The sequence below is a fragment of the Lepisma saccharinum genome, chromosome 6, assembly GCF_977018435.1.
Source record: "Lepisma saccharinum chromosome 6, izLepSacc3.1, whole genome shotgun sequence".
NCBI lineage: Eukaryota > Metazoa > Arthropoda > Insecta > Zygentoma > Lepismatidae > Lepisma > Lepisma saccharinum.
Genome location: NC_139234.1, coordinates 67,728,039 through 67,752,374, shown reverse-complemented (window position 1 = coordinate 67,752,374; position 24,336 = coordinate 67,728,039). Strand labels below are relative to the sequence as shown.

At 36.7% G+C, this 24,336-nt stretch overlaps 1 protein-coding gene across 5 annotated transcripts in view; it reads left to right on the top strand.

The window, feature by feature from the left end:
* The window catches only part of LOC145988841 (intermembrane lipid transfer protein VPS13A-like), a 231,550-nt gene that overhangs the window by 41,950 nt on the left and 165,264 nt on the right, over positions 1-24,336 (top strand). For all 5 annotated transcript variants that reach the window (XM_083124072.1, XM_083124071.1, XM_083124068.1 and 2 more), the window contains exons 10-16: positions 117-333; positions 6,684-6,905; positions 8,764-8,876; positions 13,654-13,862; positions 14,453-14,619; positions 19,667-19,784; positions 20,900-21,226. In XM_083124072.1, coding sequence (XP_082980198.1) covers positions 117-333; positions 6,684-6,905; positions 8,764-8,876; positions 13,654-13,862; positions 14,453-14,619; positions 19,667-19,784; positions 20,900-21,226 — 1,373 coding nt within the window. The remainder of the gene's footprint in view (positions 1-116; positions 334-6,683; positions 6,906-8,763; positions 8,877-13,653; positions 13,863-14,452; positions 14,620-19,666; positions 19,785-20,899; positions 21,227-24,336) is intronic.

The window sequence follows — 24,336 nt, the reverse complement described above, 5'->3', positions numbered from 1 at the left end:
ATAGAATGGGATTAAATGCATTGAAATGCTTTTAAAATTTTGGCAGTTGATTTGTTGCGGTGTGACTGAATGAAGATGGTCCAGGTATTTATTAATTAAATGTCTTTCCTTTTTAGCTGCGTAGAGAAGATCCAAACCGAGTGTTGGTGAAGGAATTGAATGAGAGTTGGTGGGATTTCTGGAAGGAATCAAGGGAATATGAACTTCATGTGCAGGCGAACAAGCAGAGGGGTCTGTTGGCACAACTGTCTCTTGCTGAAAAGAAGAAACTCTATGATGCTATTGGCTATGTTGAAGGTGAAATTGTGTTGGATAAACCAAAGCAATACATAGGTAAACCATTTTCTACATTTACTGTGTCATGTAACAAAGGGTAGCTTTGAGTCCAAACAGAGGATCTGTGAAACTGTGTGAAGCTAAATGAACTGTATATGAAGATTATGTGATAAATTATTGATGACAAATTATTAAAGTTCCATCAATTGTCAACACAGTTTTTCTGTTGCAGCACACACACACACACACACCACACCTTTCCCAGCTGTCTTCTGACTGTTAGGAAGCAGTACTGAGTCAACGATGCTTAGTTGCATAAGGAGGCAATTTCTTTTGTTAAAAAAGAGATTACTTGTGCCTGGGTGAAAACCACTAAAGGATAAACACAAAGTTATCTTAAACCTTCCATTCAGTGTGATCATGTATATCCTAGGAGGTTTGAAAGGAAATTCTCTAGGGAACACTAATGCAGGCCTCCTTCGTATGGAGTACCTTCAGGTCCTTTAACTACGTAGTGCCATTCTAGAAAGCTAGATTGCATTCGTTCAGCTACTACATATGACACTGGATCCTTTTTTAACCCCTTCCCTGCAGCCGACGTTGCAGGGAAGTGCTTCCAAAAGGAAATCATCTCTATATATAGATGCAACTGTGAAAATTTGTTTCATCATAAACTTAAATAATAACTCTATAAAGACTTGATGCATAATGAAGCTAAGGAAAGCAATGTGTATATATACGTAGATTCTGCCACAAATAAACGTTCCATGTTCATTTGTAATTACCGACAATGGGTTGTTTGATTTTCAATAGCCCATATAGACTAACATAATCACTAAAAATTGGTGTCTCTAAAAATGACTAGCTGCAATACAACAAGCATTCATTTTTTGAAAAAAGGACCACTGAGAGTCTGTATGTAGATTTGGTGCAGGTACAGAAAAATATCATTAATACAAAGTTCAAGGGACCAAAAATGTCAACTTCGAGTTGTCCAAACTTTTCAAGATGGTGCTTGTTTTTCAGGTGGAAATAAATTAGAGTATAAGTTATCCCCATAACGGAGGTTTTAAACTTGGTAATAGCTCTAAAAAAATAAGCTTTATACGTACTGTTAAATAATATTGTAAGTTTTAAGGAAATTATATTGACTCAAGTACACCTTGCAATTTTTAGACTAAAATTGTGACACAAAATGAGGGCATGCAGCTTACACACTCACAGAGATTCTTATGAGACGGTAACTCCATTTATCCTGTACATACACAGGATGCGTATTGTGGGAAGGAAAAAAAAGAACATGAAATGTTTTCCCCAGAAAATCTTTAAGAAAATGGTATTTTTTGTTTTAATTGTGCAGGCTTTGCTCTTCCACGAAATTCTTACAATTCTAGATCCTGAGAGATCTGTTTGTACTGGACCTAAAGAAAGGAAAAGAATCTCTCATTTAATGCAAGCAAAAACTTGAAAGTTCTCGACAACAGTTACACTGGCGCCAGCAAAAGATAATCAGGCAGAATGAACGTTCGGTTTTATATGGGTCTACTAGAGCCTTGTCCGTTACAGGATTAACTGGTGAGTTAAGATCTCTTGGGAAACACAACACAACCTTTCTCAGCACCAGACCGGGGAGGGGGGAAGTAGCAGCTTTCACTCCCCCTCCCCCTTTCTATTGAGCAGTCCAAACTCTTCCTCGACTTGCATTGTAATCTGCCCTGAAAAAGGAAACATGCAACTTGCAACCTGTTTGCACAGAATGTGGATCCCAAGACACATTAAAAAACAGTGCCGCACTCGATATCACTAAATTCAGACTGCTGCTAGCCTGGGAGGGGGGAACTCCAGTCTTTGATAGGAAAGAAATGCAGTGGAACTCCAAGTGTCTTCCCTGCCGATTTGTTTACATTGCAGACAGCCTTACAGAGCAGTTAGGATCATTTATTGCACCAGATACCTTACTGAGATGACAAGGGATGATGTACTGCAATCAAGGTGTCCTCATTTCAATTTTCAATAGTCACATGTAGAATGGTTGGGATTCCACAACTTCAAACTGTATATTTAATACCGATTAACCCATCAGCATTAAATGAACTCAAAACAACATTTATGAAACTTGCACATTTTAGATATCAAAATGGGGGATTGTTATTTACTCTCACATTATCATCATCATCCTTTGCCGTTTGCTGCCTCTGGTGGGTCGGCATAGAAGTCAAGCCTCTCCATTTTTTCCTGGTCTCCCACCACTCCTCTCTATCCATGGTATGCCAATCTTGTCTTCTTCTCCTAACACTCTCTGCTATCTGCTCTTTCCACCGATATCTTGGTCTTCCCTTGGCCTTATTTTCACTCCTTGTGCATTGCAAGCTCTTACTGATAGTCTTACTGCATCCATCCTCTTCATGTGTCTGAACCATCTCATCTGTGCCTGATCTATCCTGTCGTGAAGCTTCACCACACCCACTGTTTGTCGGATCTCCTCATTCCTTGTTCTGTCCCTTCTAGTCTTCCCCAATATACTCCTTTAAAATTTCATCTCCACTGCCTGAATCTTTTTTTTTGTCTCTCTCAAATTGATCGACAATTTATTGCTGGATTTTGGAGTATTCTGGAGGTCAAACACCTTCTCCACCAAAAAGTTTTTCTCTTGAATAACTAGTTTTGCTTTACTGAAGGCACATAACAGAAAGTCGTTTTAACTCTTGTTTTTCTTTCTGGAGGTCGAATTTTGTTATCGTCAAATCAAAACAGCTTCGCGAGATTCAAAGTAAGGACTTTCTTACCTTTGCCGTGTGTGAGTCATTGCTGTTATCAGCAAGCGACAGCTTTGTAGACAGCCTGAAAACAATAAGACCAGCGGGATATTAGAGCAACAGGTAGCATAAAAGAAAATCCTCGGCATTTTAAAGGTAATGCAATTGTCGAAGGCAGAACTTTTATCGGCAGTGTGAAGAAGAAAAAAATGATCCTTGCATTACATTTTACAATGCAACAATGCACCAGTGCAGTTATTAGAACAGCCTTGAACATCCACCATATCAACTTGTGATTTTGAACTTTTTTAGCTAAAGGAGCATTGCTGTCTCAAAATTTTCCAACAAAATCTGCAGCTGATGATGGTGTGAAATTCCTCTTTCAGAGATTTGGCAGTTTCTAGCAAAATCAGGAAATGAGTTGAACTAGTTGCTATTTCATTGCTTTGTGATCCGTAATTATGACATGATCCTTGCATTAATTAGAATAGCAAATGACTGAGTCATGTGCATATCTTTTTCCTAAGAAACTTATTCTAAAAACATCTCTATGGCACAACAGCCCAAGAAGAACTAGGGACTGCCAGAGTGGCTTTTCATTGGGTGACATGTAGTCCGCGTATTGTATCCCATCGCCACTGTTTTCTGGCTTTTGTGACCAGAGCCCGCTACTTCTTCTTTTGAAGTAGCTTCCCAATTGTCCTCACGATGCAGGTCAATGCCAAAAATAAATTTGGAGGCACCCACTGGGAATCGAAATTGGGACCGCTTGCACCAAAGGCGAAAGTGCTAACCACTTGGCTACGCGAGAGCCCAAGAAACTTATTCAGTGAATATAATTACTTGTAGCATATTCCATGCCAACTTTCATGATCTCTCTCTAGCATATAGAAAGAAGAGTTTTTCTTCTTATTGATCTCCTATGTTTCAGCAACAGATTCTATATGGCTCGTCCATTTTTAATAATTCTTTACTAACGTGCAATATTTGATGTAATGATACAAAATGTTAGTGTATATAGCTGGGGTTCTAACAGCTCATGCTATCCCCTACACTACTTTTATTTATTTGTGAATGATATGTCTGTATTGGTTGATACAAATAGTGTACCAATTAACCTGTGTAGCGGGTATGACAGATATCATGTACCCTTGTTATCTGCAGTGGGTTTGACAGATATATCTGTCTTGACATTCTCTGGCTCATATCTGCTGCATATGGTGAACTATTATTGATTTAGTTCACATTTCCACCATGAGATGGCACTCTTCAGAAGCTCCAGAGTAATGTACTTGTATAATCACCACACTGTCTTCACGTTGGTGCTCTACCAACTGTTTTTATCACACACACTTGGAGCCAAGATGCATGCCAATTCAGGAGCTGTGAGAGCAATTTTCTTGCATTTTGAAGTTTTGTGTTTTTCCATGATTGCTCAAAGCAGCAAAGGATGTCATCTATCTTCTTTGAATATAAAAGATACACTTTTGGAGAGTGATGAGGACTTGTAATTTTTATACTTACCCACCACACAAGAGATTTGTCATGTGCAAATTACCCACTTAAGGGGTTAATCTGTCACATCCCTGTTATTAATTATATAGCAGAAATATATTTTAATGAGTTACAGTGGAACCTTAATTTTACATTTTTTAGGGGACTAAGTTAAAAAAACTTAAAATGCAAGAACATTTAAAAATCTGAAGAAGTTTCGTAACATTTTGCAGCATTGCGACCATGAAGAATGAATATACAGGGTTATTTCAAACTCGACGTATTCCTTTGAAGGCATGATAGTACAGTGAATTTGCAACAAATTTAACCCTAAAGTGCCTTATATAAAGGGGGTCCATTTTCGAGATATCCCACTTTTATTGATTTTGTTGAAAAACTCCCTATTTCCAAGTTCAAAATTAAAATAAGAACAAAGTGGTGATCGATTTCAAGTTGTTTTACTTTGAATGTCATGCCAACACATTGACAATGTTTTATGAACAGTAAAACAATCAAATGCACCGAACATTTTCAAAGAGCAGGTCAAAACTTACTCGATCTTTAATATTTTCAATGAAGTTGCTTACCAAAAAACATCAAATATCTCAAAATATCAGTAAGACACTAAGCGTACAAACTACTAGAAAAACTTCCTTGTTTTATCACATGTCCGAAGACATATTATAATGTTGATAAATATAATAAATTCTGGAAAAAAGTTCAATAACAACGGGACAGGTAGAGCGCGAACATGAAGTGGAAATTGATAGAACAATTAAATGGAAGAACGTTTGCTGTAATAATGGATTTAGTTCACAAGTCTTTCTCAAAATGTTCTCCTCTATGTTGAATACACATCTGAACCTGCTTCCTAACGACGATTCTTGGCTTGATATTTCCACGAAAAGCACTGGTGTTTAGTAAACTAAGGCCTTCATGTGCACCCACACATCAAATTAGACAGGAATCAAATTGGGACACCTTGCACACCACGGGATTGACCCTGCCCTGCCGATCCAACACCTTGGAAAAGTTGCGTCCAGGCACTGCCGTACGGTGACTTGATAGTGTTCTGGACAGCCATCGTTCTGGAATATCATTTGTTGTCTTGTTACGAGAGGGACATCCCCAAGCAATGTCATCAGCTCATTTGTAAAAAAAAAAAAAAATCGTAATTCTCTCCATTTGAAGTTCGAGGCAGAAAGTAGGGCTCAGTCATAAGTTGTCAATAACTCCCATCCATAAATTCAGATAAAAACGTCTTTCTGAACCTGTTGGTTCCACTTTTCCAGGGTATCTTTGTGCTTTTGGTGCACAAAAATGGAGATTGTGGTAGTTGGTAATAATACTATGGAGTACGGCAGTGTCTTGGTTGCCTGCAATTTGATTCCTGCCAATTTTGATGCGTGGAGACACATGAAGGCCTTAAGTTTACTAAACACCAGTGTTTTCCGTGGAAATATCAAACCAAGAATTGTCAATGGGGCTGAAGAAATGCGACATTCTTTCACTTCAAAAGTAACTAAAACAGAAGTTAGCAAGCAGGTTCGGACATGTATTCGACATAGAGGAGTCCCGTTGTTATTGAACAGTTTTCCAGAATTTATTATTTTTGTCAACATTATAATACATCTTCGGACAGGTGATAAAACAAGGAAGTTTTTCTAGTAGTTTGTACGCTTAGTGTCTTATTGATATTTTGAGATATTTGCTGTTCTTGGTAAGCAACTTCATTGAAAATCTTAAAGATCGAGTAAGTTTTGACCTGCTCTTTGAAAATGTTCGGCGCATTTGATTGTTTTACTGTCCATAAAACATTGTCAACTTGTTGGCATGACATTCAAAGTAATGCAACTTGAATTCGATCACCACTTTCTTTTTATTTTAATTTTAAACCTGGAAATAGGGAGTTTTTCAACAAAATCAATAAAAGTGGGATATCTCGAAAATTGACCCCCTTTGTATAAGGCACTTTAGGGTTAAATTTGTTGCAAATTTGCTGTACTATCATGCCTTCAAAGTAATACGTCCTGTTTGAGGTAACCCTATATAATGTGTCAAAATGTAATATCCGGGAATGGAAAATCAGAGTTCCACTGCATTTGATAGACAACCTATCCAAATATTTTTCAAAAATGTATTTCTCATTTCTTTCAGAACATAAGTTGAATTTCACTCTGGCAAACTGCTCACTAAGCCTGTTGAATTATGGGAAAGAAATTTTAGTAATAACCCTAACGCAATTCCTCACAAGCATAGAGACACGTCCTTCAGCCCAGGCATTTAAAATTTCAACCAGAGCAGAACGTTTCTTTGTTGAAGGCTCAAGTCTTGAGAATGACCTGATTCCAGTGATCAGTGCCGACAACATAGTTACAGGTAAGATTAGTTGTGTTATAATGTTAGTCTGCATGTAGTGTAAATCTACCATAGATGCATGACGACTAACTCTGGAATGGTAACATGGAGCATGTTGCACCATACAGAATTTGGTCCCTTCCCCTCTGTCCACAATGGTGTATCTCTGAAGTCTGACTTTTCTTTTAAAATCATATTCTTTCAACTGCTAGTGAAATCGAATACCCTTAACAAGATTACCTTATATCTTCACTTTAGTAAGAGTCTAGTTTTTCTCATGTTAGTGAGCTGAGATGTAGGAAAACGGTGTTTTGAAGATCACATGTCTTCTTTGTCAAGTTGATTTTATCTAATTTTATGGAAAAATGTCAAAAGAGCCAACAATCAGAATCATTGTCACTAGTGCGTCAAGAATGACAAAGAATGTTAGTGACATTGATTCTGGTTGTTGGTTCTTTGAGCCTTTGTCCATAAAATTAGAAGTAATTAACTTGACAAAGAAGACATGTTATCTTCGAAACATTCTTTTTCTACATCTCAGCTCATTAGTACAGTGAAACTATACTATTACTAGAGCCACATATATATACACAATGGTGAATACAATATCAAGATTTCGATACAAAATCTTGGCACATTTCAGGATTAAATAAGTATATGACAATGGCATTTCAATGTTAAAATCGTGAATATAACCCTAAATTTGATTTTAGAAACTACACTTATTACACACACTAACGATTTCCTTTCTAATAGCACATTTATATAGTAATCAGAGTCTAAAGTCTATCCCTGTGTAAAGGAGTAGATTTTTCCTTGTCAAATATTTACAGCAGAATTTATCAATTTTCCAGGTTTTGTATAACTCACATGATAATTCAGACTTCAGAAGGTGTCTTGCTGGTAAATAAACTCTAAATTTCATGTTTAAGTGTCTATTTTGCATTTTGCAGTTCATTTTCCATCATTTCGTGACAAAATATAGTAGGGAAATTTGCCTCACACCTTTCAAAAACATGATAAATTAGAATTATAGTGTGTTATTTCAAATTTTCTTGTTTCCGTCAAAACTAAATATGCATGTCATTAACTATTACTGATAAAGAAAAGTGAAGTATATGAGACCCAATCATAAGTGTTGTTACCTTTGAGTTATTGGGGAGGGGGGACATTGTGGATAATACAATAACATCTTCCACATACACTCTACATTTTGTGGGATTATAGCTAACAACTACCGTGGTATCAATAAACCACATTGTTACACATCCAAGTATATTAAATGTGGATGCAATCACATGGGTTGCCAAACAGCAACTTTCCTCCATTCAGGAAGGGGTGTTCCAGAGCTGATTTAAGGACCTTCAGCATTGTTGGAGCCATTGCATTGCTCCATATGAAGAGAGCACAACATATTTAAATTTCATTTCTGTTTCTCATTCTTGAGGTTACCAATCGGTCCAGGAACATTTGAGACAAAAGTTTCATTTCATTAAGGAAGAGGAAGTTGTTTAGGCTATACATTATGCATGTTCCCTTTATGCCCCTATGAAAGAACATTTCCCTTTTGCATGGTTAAAAAGAGTGTAATATGAAAAAATACATTTGGAATATATTTACATTTGATAAATAAAAACTTCAGCTATCATTTTCAGGTCTTTCTTTGTTATTACTTCTTGAAAATAAGCTGTAGCAAGCATCACCCATGACTTGACTCTCATCCAAACCTATATTTGACAAGGGTCGGTTGTAAAAGCAGCCCTAAAGGCTGAAACATGCTTGCTACATAAAGACAATATGTATCTATCTATTTGCAATGTTTTAACTCTGTTGTTTTAATTGTTTTTTTTTGGTTTTTTTTGTATTTCTCTCTTTTCAGGCAACAACATGTCCAACATTTTGTCTTTTGATTTTGAAAAGAATCCTTTAACTCTTGATGCTGATTTTGGATTATCAGCAACCATCGAACCTATTGAAGTTGTTTATCATGAGGTAAGAATAATTGTATTGTTTAGCATAATTGTCAACACTCGTGCCTAGATAAGTGTTTACATTCAAAGAACAAAATTGGTGAAGCTTTCTTATTTTCTCTCTCTCTCTCTCTCTCCCTCTTCCTCTCCCTCCCTCTCTCTCCCTCCCTCCCTCCCTCCCTCCCGTTCTAAACTTGCTTATATGTAGGTTTCTATGTGTGGATGTTTAGTTAAAGGTTAATTCCATGTCAAATCAACCAATATAAAAATGTTTTTGAACCTTTAGGATTCAGATTTTTAAGATTTTTCTTTATTCATTGTACCTATCAAGAGGATAAAAACTGCCAAATTTCAGATTTTTTTGGCAGTTTGTTTTTGAGTTATTGACTTTCAAAAAAGGAAAAAAAATGATGACATTTTGAAATCTTTAAACAGCTGTAGATCAAAAACTATTTGACCTAGATAATTCAAATTGAAGTCATTCTCTTCTTCTTTTAATGGCCTTTAATTTGAAATGCAACATGGCTGTGCTATTTCAATTATTAATTAAAAAAAATATATATATTTTTTTAATTCTCAAAAACACCCCTTTTACTTTTTTTTTAAAAAAAATGTATGTTTTGAAGACATCAATTGACTATTTGTTTGCAAAATTTCATAATGGGACGGCAATGGGTTCCTACTGAAATTTTTTATTTTGAATTGTAATGTGTGTGAAATTTGCTAAATCTGTTGATTTTCATGTTAAATCCATAACTCTAAGCTGAGTGGTTGATGTTGAAGTCTTCATATTAGTCTATTTTATAATTTTTGGACTACAAATAATATCAAAGTTTATAATATTTATCACTTTTAAATATCAGGTAAGCAAATTGAAAAGTGTATATTTCTGTTTATATTTTAGAATCGGATACAAATACAAGGACCTAAAATTGAATATATATATATATATATATATATATTCATAATATAATAAACTAAACAACCATTTTTAATAACAATTAATTTCACTTTAAAAGCATCACTTTGAGTGGATAAAACACAGCTACTTCACTGAGCATTTCACAAAAGACAACTGACTTAAGATTGCAATAAACAATTGGTGATGTTTGCTGAGGTACACCGAGTCTAGCAGCGATAGATCAATTGCTCTCACATCTCTAATCGCAGTTTTATTGTCTTGCCGAAGGCGACCCATTGTTACGTGCTTCTCACTCTCCACTACGATAAGCTAGCAGACTGGAAGGAGCTAATCAGCAGTCTTTGACAACCTGAAGTGTAAACAATCCAGTAATGCAGCTAGTTATTCCTCTTGAGACTATTTCCTTTTCTGTTATGTTTCTTATAAAACTGGAATACTTTAAATATCTTATCTCTCATAAATCAATGTGTTGTATTAAATACCTGTAAGGGAGATCTCAGACAGAAACAACAAGCAACAGGTAGCAAGCGACAGCGATGGTTCACACTGAAGTGACAAACAACAACCAACATGGGCCCCTTCAGTCTGTAACCAAGCATTCACAGCACATGCGTGAACTACAGGCTGAGGTGACATGTTGCACTTCATTCAGAAAACGACCCACTCTGAGAAACTTGCAAGGGACAAGCAACATGTGTCGTTTGTTGCATGTAACTGTTCTGAAAGCTCCTCAAATTTTAATATCACACATTTATATATTAAGGTTTGGTTGTACCATGAGAGTTGTTTATAAAACAATACCAATACATTATTATTAAAAGTGATAAATATTATAAATTTCCATATAATTTGTAGTACAAAAATTATAAAATAGACAAATATGAAGACTTCAACATCAACCAGTCAGCTTATAGTTATGGTTTTAACATGGAAGTCAACAAATTTAGCAAATTTCACACACATTACAATACAAAATCATTAATTTCCATAGGAACCAATTGCCGTCCCATTATGAAATTTTGCACTCAAATAGTCAATTAATGTCTCCAAAACATACATTTTAAAAATAAGTAATTGAAAGGGGTGTTTTTGAGATTTAAAAAGAAAAATTTAGAGTTTTTTTAAAAAATTGAAAAATTGAAATAACTCTGCATGTTGCATTTCAAATCAAAGCCCATTAAAAGATGAAGAGAGTGACACCAATTTGAGCTCTCTACGTCAAATAGTTTTTGATCTACAGCTGTTACAGACTTCAAAATTTCATCAAATTTTGCGATTTTCCCTTTTTTGAAAGTTAATAACTCAAAAAGTAACTGCCTAAAAATTCTGAAATTTGGCAGTTTCCGTCAACTTTACTGGTACTACTACTGTACCAAAACTTATTAATTTCTGAGATGTCCAGGTTCAGACCATTGGTTGATTGACCCTAAAGTATAATGACCTTTTTCCACACATGTTCATCTACATTAATTGTTCCAATGATCTTGTGTGGAAATTTTTGTTTTTATGAAATTGTAGATGTCTTGGACTTGTCAAAACAAGATCAATATGTCCTCTGTGATTCAAATTTTCAAAGTAAGAAATTCAACGTCAGAATCAGTTTAAATATGGGAAATTTACTGAATCCGATATATTTCAGTCAGTATTCTTATTTCAAAAATTTTCTTTGCATGCCCCTTGTGTGCTTTACTTATACCAGGTGGTTATAATTAAAGTGACGGTGTTCAGAGTGGTACAGCACGGGCTGTAATGAGAGTAGCCGTCTGAAACTTCGCAGATATGCTAATGAAGCAATGCGCTTGCGAATTATGCAACAAAAAAAATAGTTCCAATTCTCGCCACCAGGGTGAAAAATGGCGCTGTAAGCAGTCAAAACGTGGAATTTTCCGTAACTCTGACGTCAAAGTCGGTGAAATTGCCTAACCATTGTGTGAGCTCCCTGGTTATTGTTGATGACGCTTGTTGCTTTTTCCTTTAGTAATGTTCATGTAATTCGAATAGTGAAATTGTAGCGATATTTTATTACAAAGAGTATTGTTTTCTGCGATTTATAGTGTTTTTCCTGTAACTATACCAAGTTTTGACTGCTTACAGCGCCATTTTTTACCCTGGTGGCGAGAATTGGAACTATTTTTTATTTTTTTTCATAATTCGCGAGCGCATTGCTTCATTAGCATATCTACGAAGTTTCAGACTGCTACTCTCATTACAGTCCGTTCTGTACCACTCTGAACACCGTCACTTTAATTATAACCACCTGATATTTCTTTGACACATTACCGTATTTACTCATGTATAATGCACATTATTTTCCAAAATTTTTGCCCCCCCAAAAACTGTGCTGCATATTATGCACGGAATAATTCGGAGAGCCAACATTAATACCACACATGTTTTCACTATGTCACTACATATAACTTGTATGAGGGGTATTTTTTTTTTTCAACCTCCGATAGGGCATGAAAACAAAACCACAGTGAATAGCAAAATGGGTTTATTGACAAATGTTATGTATACGTATCATCTACTTTTCAAGTAATCACCAAGAAGGTTCAGACATTTATCGTACCGATGCACCAGCTTTCCAATACCCTCTGCAAAAAAAAAGTGCTGCCTGTCTGTTGAGCCATGTCTGCACGGTGTCCTGAAGCTCCTCATTGGTGTGGAAGCACCATCCTCCCAACCACATCTTCATCGCCGGTAAAAGGTGGGTCACTCTGTGCCAGGTCTGGGATGTAGGGAGGGTGAACAAACACTTCCCAGTGGAATCGTTGAAGGTCGTTTATACAGCAACATGTTGTCGGGCATTGTCATGAATCAAGACAATGCCTGAAGACTGCATGTCTCTCCGTTTGTTCTGGATGGCTCTGCGTAATCTGCACAATGTCTCACAGTATGCAGCCACATTGATTGTGGTCGCCGGCTCCATAAAGTCAACCAGTAACACACCTCGCACTTGGCGGGAGAGACGATCATAGTAGACATCTCTACGCACCCGTCTTTCAGCTTCAACCGAATTGTTGGCCTTGACAGTGGTGGTGGTAGTGGCAGGGGAGACACCAATCACGCTGCGTGATGCCCAGGTTCCTAGTGCTCACGGGCAACCTGGCGGCGCCATCGGAGGTTGAAAAAAATAGCCCTCGTATATATCAATAGGTGCAAATACAAGTTACCAAGTTGGATTTCTTTAGTAATAATATTTTTAAAAAAAAAAAAAAATGCTATGAAATGAAATGACCATTTTCCATGATTTTTCACTTTATGACTGAATGTTTTCCTACACTGAGAAAAGCGGTGCTGTGCCATTCTGGCAGAATTCGAGCGTGCACCTCCTGTCACGGGATGTGTATCAATCAGGCAAGAAATAATAGAAACTAACTTCCTGACCGCTACAAATCCATAACACAATTTTCATCTCGCTTTCTTCTTCTACGGAATCAACAAGGTGGTTACAGAAGTGAAAGCTTTGGGATGCTAAATACAGTGGAGGGAGAGGTGGGAGGTGGCATGGTATTGATGACACTGTATACACAAGACTATATTCTCCTCTTGCTCCACATAGCAACAGGTGACTCGTTGAATAGGTATGATGTCATTCGTTCTTGATCGGTGTAGCAACAGCTTTATGACCTACAACTAAGAAAGCCATTTCTTGAACCCGAAATGTACTGCGCATTATATAGGAGATATAATTGTGTGTTGCTTTTCCCCATCAAAGACCAGGGTGTGCATTATACATGCATGTGTATTATACGATTATATAATCAAATCAGGATTTAATTTTCAATTGCATATAATCTATAGGCCAAATTATTTTGCATCATTAATTATTGTTATTATCTTCTACCTGTTTTATGAAATCAATTTTACATTTCAGCATGCTGTTTCTGAAATAATCAACTTTTTCCAAGTCAAGTCCATGACTTTTGTTGATGTAATGGATTATTCCACTGAAAAGTTGCAGCAAGTTGCAGAGTTAGGCAAAGAAGCAGTGAAGTATGCAATTGGCCGCAAGAAATCAATTCACGTCAGCATGGATTTGAAGGGGCCTTATGTAATAATACCAGAGCAGGGATCACTTCAAAAGTATGTATGTTTACACATGACACACAGTTACAAATATATGGTTTTGAAGGAATTTTTGTCTTGATGCAGTATGATAATACAGGTTCAATACTAATTTTATCATGAAACTAATTGTTAATTGGAAATATATTTGAGAAGTTTTGTTACTAATTTTCTCAGAAGATTTAATTTATACCAAAGAAATACCTTTTTTATGCTGTTTCTTTGGGATAGTGCTATGATGAGTCTCTCCAAACTTATTGTCTCAAAATACTTAATAGTACTATACATGCAAATATTGTACAATACAGTATTACCTTTTAGCATCTATAATGTTCATATGGGCTAATGGTCAAGCTGAATAAGAATTTATTCCATTTGTAGCATGTGGTTTTTAGCTGAATTGTTTATAAGTGTTCTGTCATTTGATTTTTACAGATTAATAGTTTTATTTTTCTAATAAATTTTGCTGTGATTGCATAATATTTTCAGTGGAGTATTGAGGTAAAAATTTTGAGTTTTCATGTGATTACTTTCACATAATAATTGGTAGTGTTCATAATGTAAGTCATTTTTGTAAGCATCTTTAAGAGCATGTTCATTTCTGGCAGAGATGGAAGCATCATTATAATGGACTTAGGACAAGTTGTGATAAGAAGTGATCTGCAAACAGGTACTGTTGGATTAGAGGATGCTACCCAAATGGAACTGGAAGAAAGGCTGTACGATAGGTTCTATCTGGAATTTTCAGATCTGCAGTTGTTGCTTTGCGACTCAGGTATGCAGAAATATATATTTATTCTTGTAAATTGAAACTGAGGTAAATTTAGAAACGAGACAGATTAATTGGCTGTCTAGTGGTACTGTCATATGGCTGCCGTTGTACATACATGCAAGCAGTGGCGTGGCATGGAGTAAATCGTTGGGTATTCACACCCAGCATAAATTGAGAGAAAATTTTACCTCCCCCTCCTCCCCCATGTTCACACCCAGCCTAAATTCACAGAAAATTTTACCACCCTCCCCAAGATACAAATACATTGAGAACCAATTTATTGATCACAATCACAGAGAAGAAAACTAAATGTGGACAACTGATTAATTGAGCATACAAAAAGGCGAAATTTGAGCCAAGAATCGAAGCTATGACCTACACTAGCCAAGTAACAAGATTATCTCGGTATTTGTCTAGAGCTTCTGAGGACAAAAATAGTAAGCAAATTTAATAAACATTAAAAGCTGAAACTTTTCAAGTTGACACTATCAACAACTATCAACTATTCTGCATCAATATTTGCAAGAACATATCACTGTTTACCAAGTTTTAAACAAGGCTACAGAAACCTATGCTGATCGATTTGATTAACATCATTCACCTGGACGTTATGACAGAAGATGACAGAATGCAGGAAAGCCCTAGAAAGTGGTAAGAGGCGTTCATCAAATGTATCACCCCACCATCCATCGGGAGTGACTGAAGGAGGCCATGGATAACCTCAGAATGTCGAGCCACGAAATTTTAACCCACGACCTCCCAAATGTTAATCATTAATACATCAACCACTAATTCAGAAAGAACACATGCTGACCACATGGCACCCCATTACTGGTTGAAGAACTCCACACCTGTAAGTAGGATTGTGGGAGGGAAACTGGCAGTCGGGAGATAGGCCAAGGCCCTTCGAGAGCTGTCGTGCTATGGGTTATTATATATATATATATATATATATATATATATATATATATAATAATAATAATAATAAATAAAATAAACCTTGAGTGGCTTTTCTGCGAATGTTTAAGGATTCCTCTGCTTTTTAAATAAACATTTTGTCCTTTATTGTATAAATATAATTTATATTTTAGTTATACAAATTTGAACAGTACAGAACTGTTCTAGTGAAGTCAGATTATATTTCAGTAATAAATTTTAGATTACAAGGAAAAAGTAATAAACTAAAGTAAAACAAGAAATATGAATAATTATAATAATTCATGTTTTATGAAGAATACAAACCTGGAACCTTGTACTGTGCTAGTAGCCAGTCTGCCATTTACAAAACACAGGCCAATTTTCATTTACTGTGAATTACTATAGTTTCTGCTTAACACCCCCCCTCCCTCCATGCCCGTCAACGCCCTCAAAAACAAAGAAACATTACTAAGGTAAACAATACATTTTTTCCCGTTCAAATTATTGCAATGTCTTACTTCTCTCCTCATTCGAAATTATTTTGCCTGTTCCTAAAATTAACCTCAACCATTCCCACTAACCATGATATCGACGAATATTTTTTTTTTTTTAAATTCAATAGCCATTTGTAATTTCACAGCAGCTTGGTAAGTAAGTCCTTGGCAATGCTCAAACTTCATGATGCAAATTGTAATTCGCGAGCTGGCCCCTGTGGCAGAGTGGTTAGCACATCACACTACGATGCCAGGGGTCCCGGGTTCGAATCCTGGCCTGGGCATGGATGTTTGTGAGTGTCCATTCATCAATTTCATCATATCATCGCTCATCCCCATCTTCGCAAATTAACCAAAAGTGGCATAAAAATTGAAATAAAATAAAGCAAATCAATCAATCAAGCAATTTGCGAAACTTAAAATTATTGTTTTAAAATTTACCTGTAGGAGTTTATAACAATTATAATTTCTTTTCAATATCCATACCGGCTTACATGTGTGCCAAGATAAATATTAGTTTCTACTAGCAGTGTCTTAGTCTTCGTTCTTTTTAACTCGTCTACGTTACCTGAAGGATTAAGAGACAATTTTAAATGTCGATGTTAAGTGTAAATCTGTTCATTTTGGTGATATAGTGTTTTAAATCATAAAACCTTCGCTATGCAAGGCTTTAGGTGTGCAACAACTATTTGTAATGTTGTTGAGGAAGTTTGCACCCTTAATTTTTGGCGAAATGTATTGGAAATTAAAGATAGGCTATTAGGCTAAATCATCGAAGATCTTAGGAATTACTATAATATAACAATACATGCAAACAGTGCTTGCATTATAATATCTTGACGACTGCTTACTTTTCCCAAATACAAAACGAAAAATAAAATACCTCGAACCTTGGCCGCTATCGGCATTCTCAGAACAGTTGCTGCCATCTGTTGAGTGTTCTTTCGGAAGGGCACGTGCTCCGATTCCCAGTTTTTCCCTCTTGCTTTTTTCGGCTTCTTCCATCTCTGTGTCTAACCTGTGAGCTTTTCTTGTCAACAGTGGGGGTGGAAATTGGGAAATTTTAAGCATTGTGAAGACTTTATGAATGAAAATAGCTTTTTTTGTAAAATAAGTATTGAACTGTAGTGTTTTATGTTGCAGAAAAGAAAACAAATTGAAAATTTTCCGTTTTCGGTTGGGGGTTTGTGTGCTCCGTGAACTCCCTTCAGGTGACGCCTCTGCATACAAGGTAGAAAATGTTGTGTTTTTGGGATCGAAGTGAGCTATAAATAAAAGTTTCTCATTTTGTCCTGTACATGCTGTGGAAGTTTGTGTTTTGCGCTTTGATATCCATGGTTATCCCTCCACCCTGGGCACAAGTCAAATATCCAGAGCTGCCTCATACACTCCTACCAAGAAACCTGACACCAACCCCTCTGTTCTTGTTGCCCAATACTACCCCCATCTCAACAAAATCAGACTCAAACCTGCGTTCCCTCCTCTCCATTCTCAGCAGTGATCCTGACACCAGAAATATCTTTCCAGACATGTTTTCATGTGCCCCTCTTGCTAACCCCCAAAACATCCTCATTCACAATATCCCTTCACCCCACAACCAATACTTCCCTGCTCAGAAATGCTACCGCCCAAGGTACAAAACCTGTCTCATTCTCATCACTAGGGAGTGGATTTTTAGGTGCTAAAAAGTGAAAAATATTTATTTTTTATGTTCTAAAAGCAGTGAAAATATGTGGCTAAAATTAAAAAATATTTTCATTCAAAATTCTGTCAAACAAATAAAATACTGTAGATACCCACCAGTGACAGCAGGTTGTTAGTTGTATGTTGTATTCTGTTGATTACAATGAACAACAATGCACATTACCAAATTGTCCATTGAAAATGCATGCTCATTACTATCTCTAAACAATAACTTGTGAAAATGACCTTTTCACATCACATGTAGTCAGACGTGCACATTTAAAGTACAGGATGTCGTGCACACTTACACCATCAATTTTGCCTACATGATCACTTTCCAAAACTTGAGCAACTTTTCAATTTTTATTTCTCTTGTAGTCTACGGTTATTACAAGCAGAAAATCACAGATTTTCGTTGTGACGTTTCCGGAGAACACACACTCCCTTCATCAGACATTAACCATTGTTATAACTGTATCTTTAATCAAACTAAAAATAAATGTCTGATGAAGGGAGTGTGTGTTCTGAAATGTCACAACAAAAATCTGTGTTTTTATGCTTGTAATAACCGTAGACTACAAGATAAATAATTTTACAATGCAAGCAATGCATACATACAAGAAAAATTATTTTCAGATTTTGATATCCCATTTCTTTTCGAACAGATGCTGGAAATTTGTCTTTAAAGTACAGGAACCCCAAATCGTTTTGTAAACATTCATCTTTCAATAAATCCTGAATCTTAGATCTCAAAGTATTTCGTCTTTTTTTATGCATTAACTCCAAAATATGTGTTTACACAAAGAATTCGGAAACTTTATTTTGCCTGGAATGTCTAAAATATGTACATTTTATGTTTTTTTACTAGAAATATGTGTTTTATGTGCCAAAGGTAAAATTATGAATTTTTATGTGTAATAAGACTTTGTAGATTACATTGCAATCATGTGGTTGTCACTCCTACTGAGTGAGGCCGACTTCTGAAGCAAGGAATTAAATATGTTTTCACCTAAAATCTTCAAATTGACCCTCTAACCAAAAGGCACCTGCAAGACGTCAAACCCTATCTATATCCTTACCTGCAACATTTGTGGTGGCTTTTACCTGGGCGAACATCCATAGCCCTCAACCTTAATATCAATTCCACCCAAATCTTGTGCTTCATTGTCTCCATCTATATCAACAATCGCAATACCACTTTCAATGACTGCTTCCAGGTAGCGATTATCGTCCCTTTACCCCAATCCACAGGTAAAGATAGATGGTCGACATGAGTGCTATCATGCCCCAGTAACTTTCCCAAACAAGCCTCATCTGCACCTCCCATTCACATTCCTAACATAACATTGACCCTTCACCCCCCGTCACACACACCACACCCTACCACTGTCAACTTTTGACGAGCCTGGTTAGGGAATCACTTTTTTGTGTGCCCACTGTATTTTCACTCTGGGCCAGAAACTCATTTCCACCATCTTTTATGTACACCTAAAGATGCAGTTGTGAAAATTTAACTCATCCAGTGTCTAGTGAGTGTTTCCTCATTTTCTATTTAGCCCTTCTGTCCCTCCTTCCTTTCATTCACTCTATACATATATGTGTGTGTGTGTGTGTGTGTGTGTGTGTGTGTGCGTGCGTCCGTCCGTGTGCACACACACATGCATATCTCTCTCTCTCTCTCTCTCTCTCTCTCTCTCTCTCTCTCTCTCTCTCTATATATATATATATATATATATATATATATATATATCTCCCTCCCTCCCTTCCTCAAAAGTTAACTAGAAAATTACACGAGAACATTTTCGTCCCAGGTCTTGACACTTAAAAGAATACTTTAATTCTATTTGAAAATGAAAGCAACACAAGATTTTGTAGATAAAATTAACTAAGACAATAGTCTGTACCTTCTTTTTTGGTTATTTTATAGATATTTATGATACTTATCTAATTTTCAGGGGAAGATTGGAGAGAAGCGAGGAAGTTGCAAGATTCAGATTATCACCTCGTGCCAAAAATCAGGTGTCAAGTTGTGTTTTCGAACAGTGTGAAACCGGATTACAGGCTGCTACCAAGGTTTGTTTCACTTTTATATTGTGTGATTATTATGGATCAAGCTGTGAAAAGCCTATAATAGGTGTAATGAATCACTTATAATGAATTCCCTCTCATTACATCATAGCTTTCCCTCATACAATAATTATGCCCACATTTAATCAAGTGTTGCAGGGTCAGCTCGATTACTAATTGGGACTGGACCTACAATTTAAAGTATGATCTGAACCAGTGTGCAATGTGCCTTTACTGGGATCAAACACAAGACCACTTGATTTCGCTATGCCATTGAACACAGGACAAAAATAGGATGATTCGATGCGCTACAAAGGAAGATTCCAATGATGAAACTGTTCATTTGAAAAATGTATCTACATTGAGAAGATATAACCCTGTAATATAGAACAATTCATCAGGAAAGTGAAAGAATGCTAATAAAGAACACCGAATCAAAACAGAAGTGGATTGAGAAAAGAAAGCAGGTATTAATATAGTCCCCTCATGCATATGCACCATGCCATGAAGGCACAATTTTTAGGGGATGTTGGGGTAGGGCCCCACATATTCTCGATCTCTGTCATTTTGGAGGTGATGTGATCAGCACCATGCTCCCCAGGGTGCCCCCAGCTACCCATTGATTTGAGGCTGGGTGAACCCTAGAGTTGCATTATAAGGGGACTCTGACCTTAGATCACCCACCCTGTGAATCGAACCTGGGTCTCCTGCATTGCAGTCATACATCCTACCGACTAGGCCACCGTAGCTCTTAGCTATCGGTATTAGTAAATTTTTATATTAGTACTTATGGCATTGGCAAAAATTTCACATCGTTCCATCCATAGTCTGTTCTTCTTCTTCTTGCTTTTCATGGGCACAACCATACTCCACATCTGTTTCCTATTTAATAGAATCCTATTTTCAGTCTTCTGTTTACCTCCTCACCTGTTCTTCTGCTTCCTTACCAAATATTCAAAACTTCCCACCACAGTCGTCTCTTCTCTTCTCAGCATTTGATGCGTTTCTGGCTCCACTTCGTTATTGACTCAGCTTATTATTTTCCTAACACTTGTTAATGCTAAACTGTTGCTCAGAACCCTAGTTCTTGTGTTTCACTTTTGATATTCCTTCATTTCCAGGTACAAGCTAAATGTTTCTCTGGCAAACATAAAATTGAACCTTTCAGACCGAAGGGTCGGGATGGTGCTGGATTTCCTGCACAACCTCCCTCTTCCGTCTCCTAACCACATCATTGTAAGCGAGGTCGACTCTGACCAAGGAGCGTTTTACCTTGGGAGTTCTTGTGTTCCTGAATTCCAAACAGATAATATCCTTTCCGAGGTGAAATGTGACGACCTCTTGAGAATAAAGAGATGCATAGTGTGTGCAGAGCTGCAGAGAGAACAAGCCAAGCAAGATGTCATTGACAAAGGACTCATGAGGATGGCTACTTTGGATCTGGACAAGTAAGTATTGCTGTTACTGCTCTGTTGTCTCTTTTGTGTAGATGTTAATACTGGATTTGTTGATTATCCTTATAGAAATTTTGTGAAGGTATACAGGGTGCCCAGCTTCAGTGCTTGAAGTGCAAAATGTTAGCTGGGTGGATGTTTTGTCGAGACTTGGGGTTAACTGGGGCATGCTCTTATGATTTAACATGGTAACAATGAGGGGTGGGGGAGATTTGCAAAAATTTTGCTAGCTGAGGGGATAACATTACTTCATGCACTGTCCAGCTTACAGTTTTAACAAAAGGAAAGAGTATACCAGTAATTTTGAAACTGACTGTGATATAATAGAAATTTTGTTGTTTTCACCAAATTCAACGTTAATACATTTATTTGCAAGCAGCATGAAATTCTTATTATTGTACAGTCACGGACACTTCTGTGTTGTAGCGATTCCATTGTATGTCAATGAGGCCATTACAACCCAGGAGTGTCCATGACTATACATAAAGGAGTGAATTTACAGTCGCCCACTGCGCTTCATAATTACAATGGATGTAATTAACAAAGAGGTGGGGAAGAAGATAGGAGAGGAACAGATGAAGGCCCACTTGTTCGCTGATGACCTACTAATATGGGAAAACAGTGATGAAAAAGTACAGAGACAGCTTGATAGTTGGAATGAGGAAATCAGAAGAGCAGGAATGAAATTCAGTGCAGAAAAGAGTGAGGTGCTAATAACAACAAGAAGCAGACCCAGAAATGAACCAAGAATAAAGATGGACATGGAAGAGTTGAGGGTAGTGGAGAGTTTAAAATATCTAGGAAGCATAATTGAGAGAAGTGGAAGAATAGATGCTCGGTACTGGGCAACATTCCCAGGAGCAGAGCTCTATGCTGCCGAGCGCATCCCCAGGTTGCGGATAGGGGAACGGCCTACAGATATGTAGGCTAGCTGCGACAAATAAGCAGTTGCGGACAAGGAGCGTCAGTGCCAACAGGATGTGGAGAGACTTATTTCTGGCAGGATAACTCTCATTTAAAAACCACAAAAATCCAGCGACGACACTGAGACATGGCGAGTAAGTGCCGCCATTAAATAAGCACTGCCCCTGCTGCCTTGCAGGTAAGAGAGGGATCTCTAAAGGCTAAGGGAAGGAAAACCCTGACAGAAAACCAAGGGGTAGGAAGAGCCCTTAGGCGTGGTGAAGCCAGTCTTCCTAGGGGTAGGAACCTCGAATACAAATCCCTGGTCCTCCAGGTTGGGGGTTGGGCGTAAGGCCAGCACCCTTACCCTGTAAAACAACCTCTCGCTACGATCTCTCAGACAAGCAAAGCCGGACGGATCTATAAGAGACGACCCACGGAATGTAAAAGGCAACCTGGAATGTCTGTACCATGCTCCAACCAGGCAAAATGAATGAAATTGCAGATGAATTAATAAAATATAACATGCAAATAACAGCATTACAAGAGATAAGATGGAATGGGGATGGATGGATTAAAAAAAAAAGAATTCTCTCTTATGTATAGTGGGCATCCAACAATTAAAGGAAGAAATGGCACAGGTTTTTTAGTTACTGGAAATGTGAGGAAATGTATACTCGGATTTGAACCAATAAATGACCGAATATGTAAATTAAGAATAAAAGGAAAATTCAACAATATGACCTTTATATGTACATATGCACCAACTGAAGACACAAACAAAGAAGATATTGAACATTTCTATAGTGAACTGTCAGATGTATGTGATAGAGTACCAAAACATGATACACTAATTCTACTGGGGGATTTTAATGTGAGAATAGGTAATGAATCCAGCAGCAGTGGAGTATCAGGCAGATTTTCCCTACACAAAGAAACAAGTGACAATGGAGAAAGGCTGATACAACTAGCACAATTACAAAACCTTGATATCAGTAGCACTAGATTTAAGCATAAAAAAATCCACAAAGGGACTTGGAAAATACCAGGTGAACAACGATGTAATCAAATTGATCATGTATTGATCAATAAGAGGAGAGCTACATTAATAATTGATGTCAAAACATATAGAGGACCTAGTTGTGATACGGATCATTATCTTGTCAGAACTAAAATAAGACAAAGAATTAGCATGGTTAATGAAGGAATATACAAGAAAACTAAGAAATGGAATATAGAAAAATTGAAGAAATCTTGTATACAAAACACATACAGACAAGAAATACAAACGAAACTTGAAGAAACAGGAGAAGAAGATGATGTAGAAGTGGAGTGGGATAATTTAAGAAACATCATAGATAGTACTGCTAATCAGGTTTTAGGAACCAAAGCATATGAAAAAAATGAAGATTGGTATGATGAAGAACGTAAAAAGGTGGTTAAAGCAAAAAATTAAGCTAGAAATAGATGTCTTAATAGAACTACAAGATCAAATAGAGAAAAATATGAAAATCTGGAAAAGCATGCTAAGAAAATGTGTAGAGAAAAGAAACGCCAAGCAGTAAAAACACAAATAGAAATGTTACAAGAACTAAACACCAAAAAAGAATATAGAAAATTCTATTGAACCCAGAAAGTTATAACACAACAGTATAAACCAAGAACTAGAAATTTAAAATCCAAAAACGGTCAAATCCTAACTGAACAAGCAGAAATAATGAATAGATGGAAAGAACATTTCCAGGGAGTTCAACACAACCAGGATTTAGAAGTGCCCTACTGGAACACGATGAATCAGCAGGATAATGAAAACATATTAGTTGATGCACCAACATACGAAGAAGTGGAGACAGTAATTAAAAACTTTAAAAAGATGAAAGCACCAGGAATTGACAATATGAACAGTGAACTTATACAAGCAGCTGGAAAAGAATTGTATCGTAGAATACATAAACTTATAATTCATATATGGAATCGAGAACAAATGCCAAATGATTGGAACATAGCACTAGTGTGCCCTATACTTAAAAAAGGAGATAAAACAGTCTGTGAAAATTATAGAGGCATATCACTATTAAACAACCTATATAAAATACTTGCAGCAATAATTAACATCAGACTAACTGATTATGCTGAAGACATTATAGGAGAGTATCAAAGTGGATTTAGAAACAACAGAAGTACTACAGATAACATCCTGA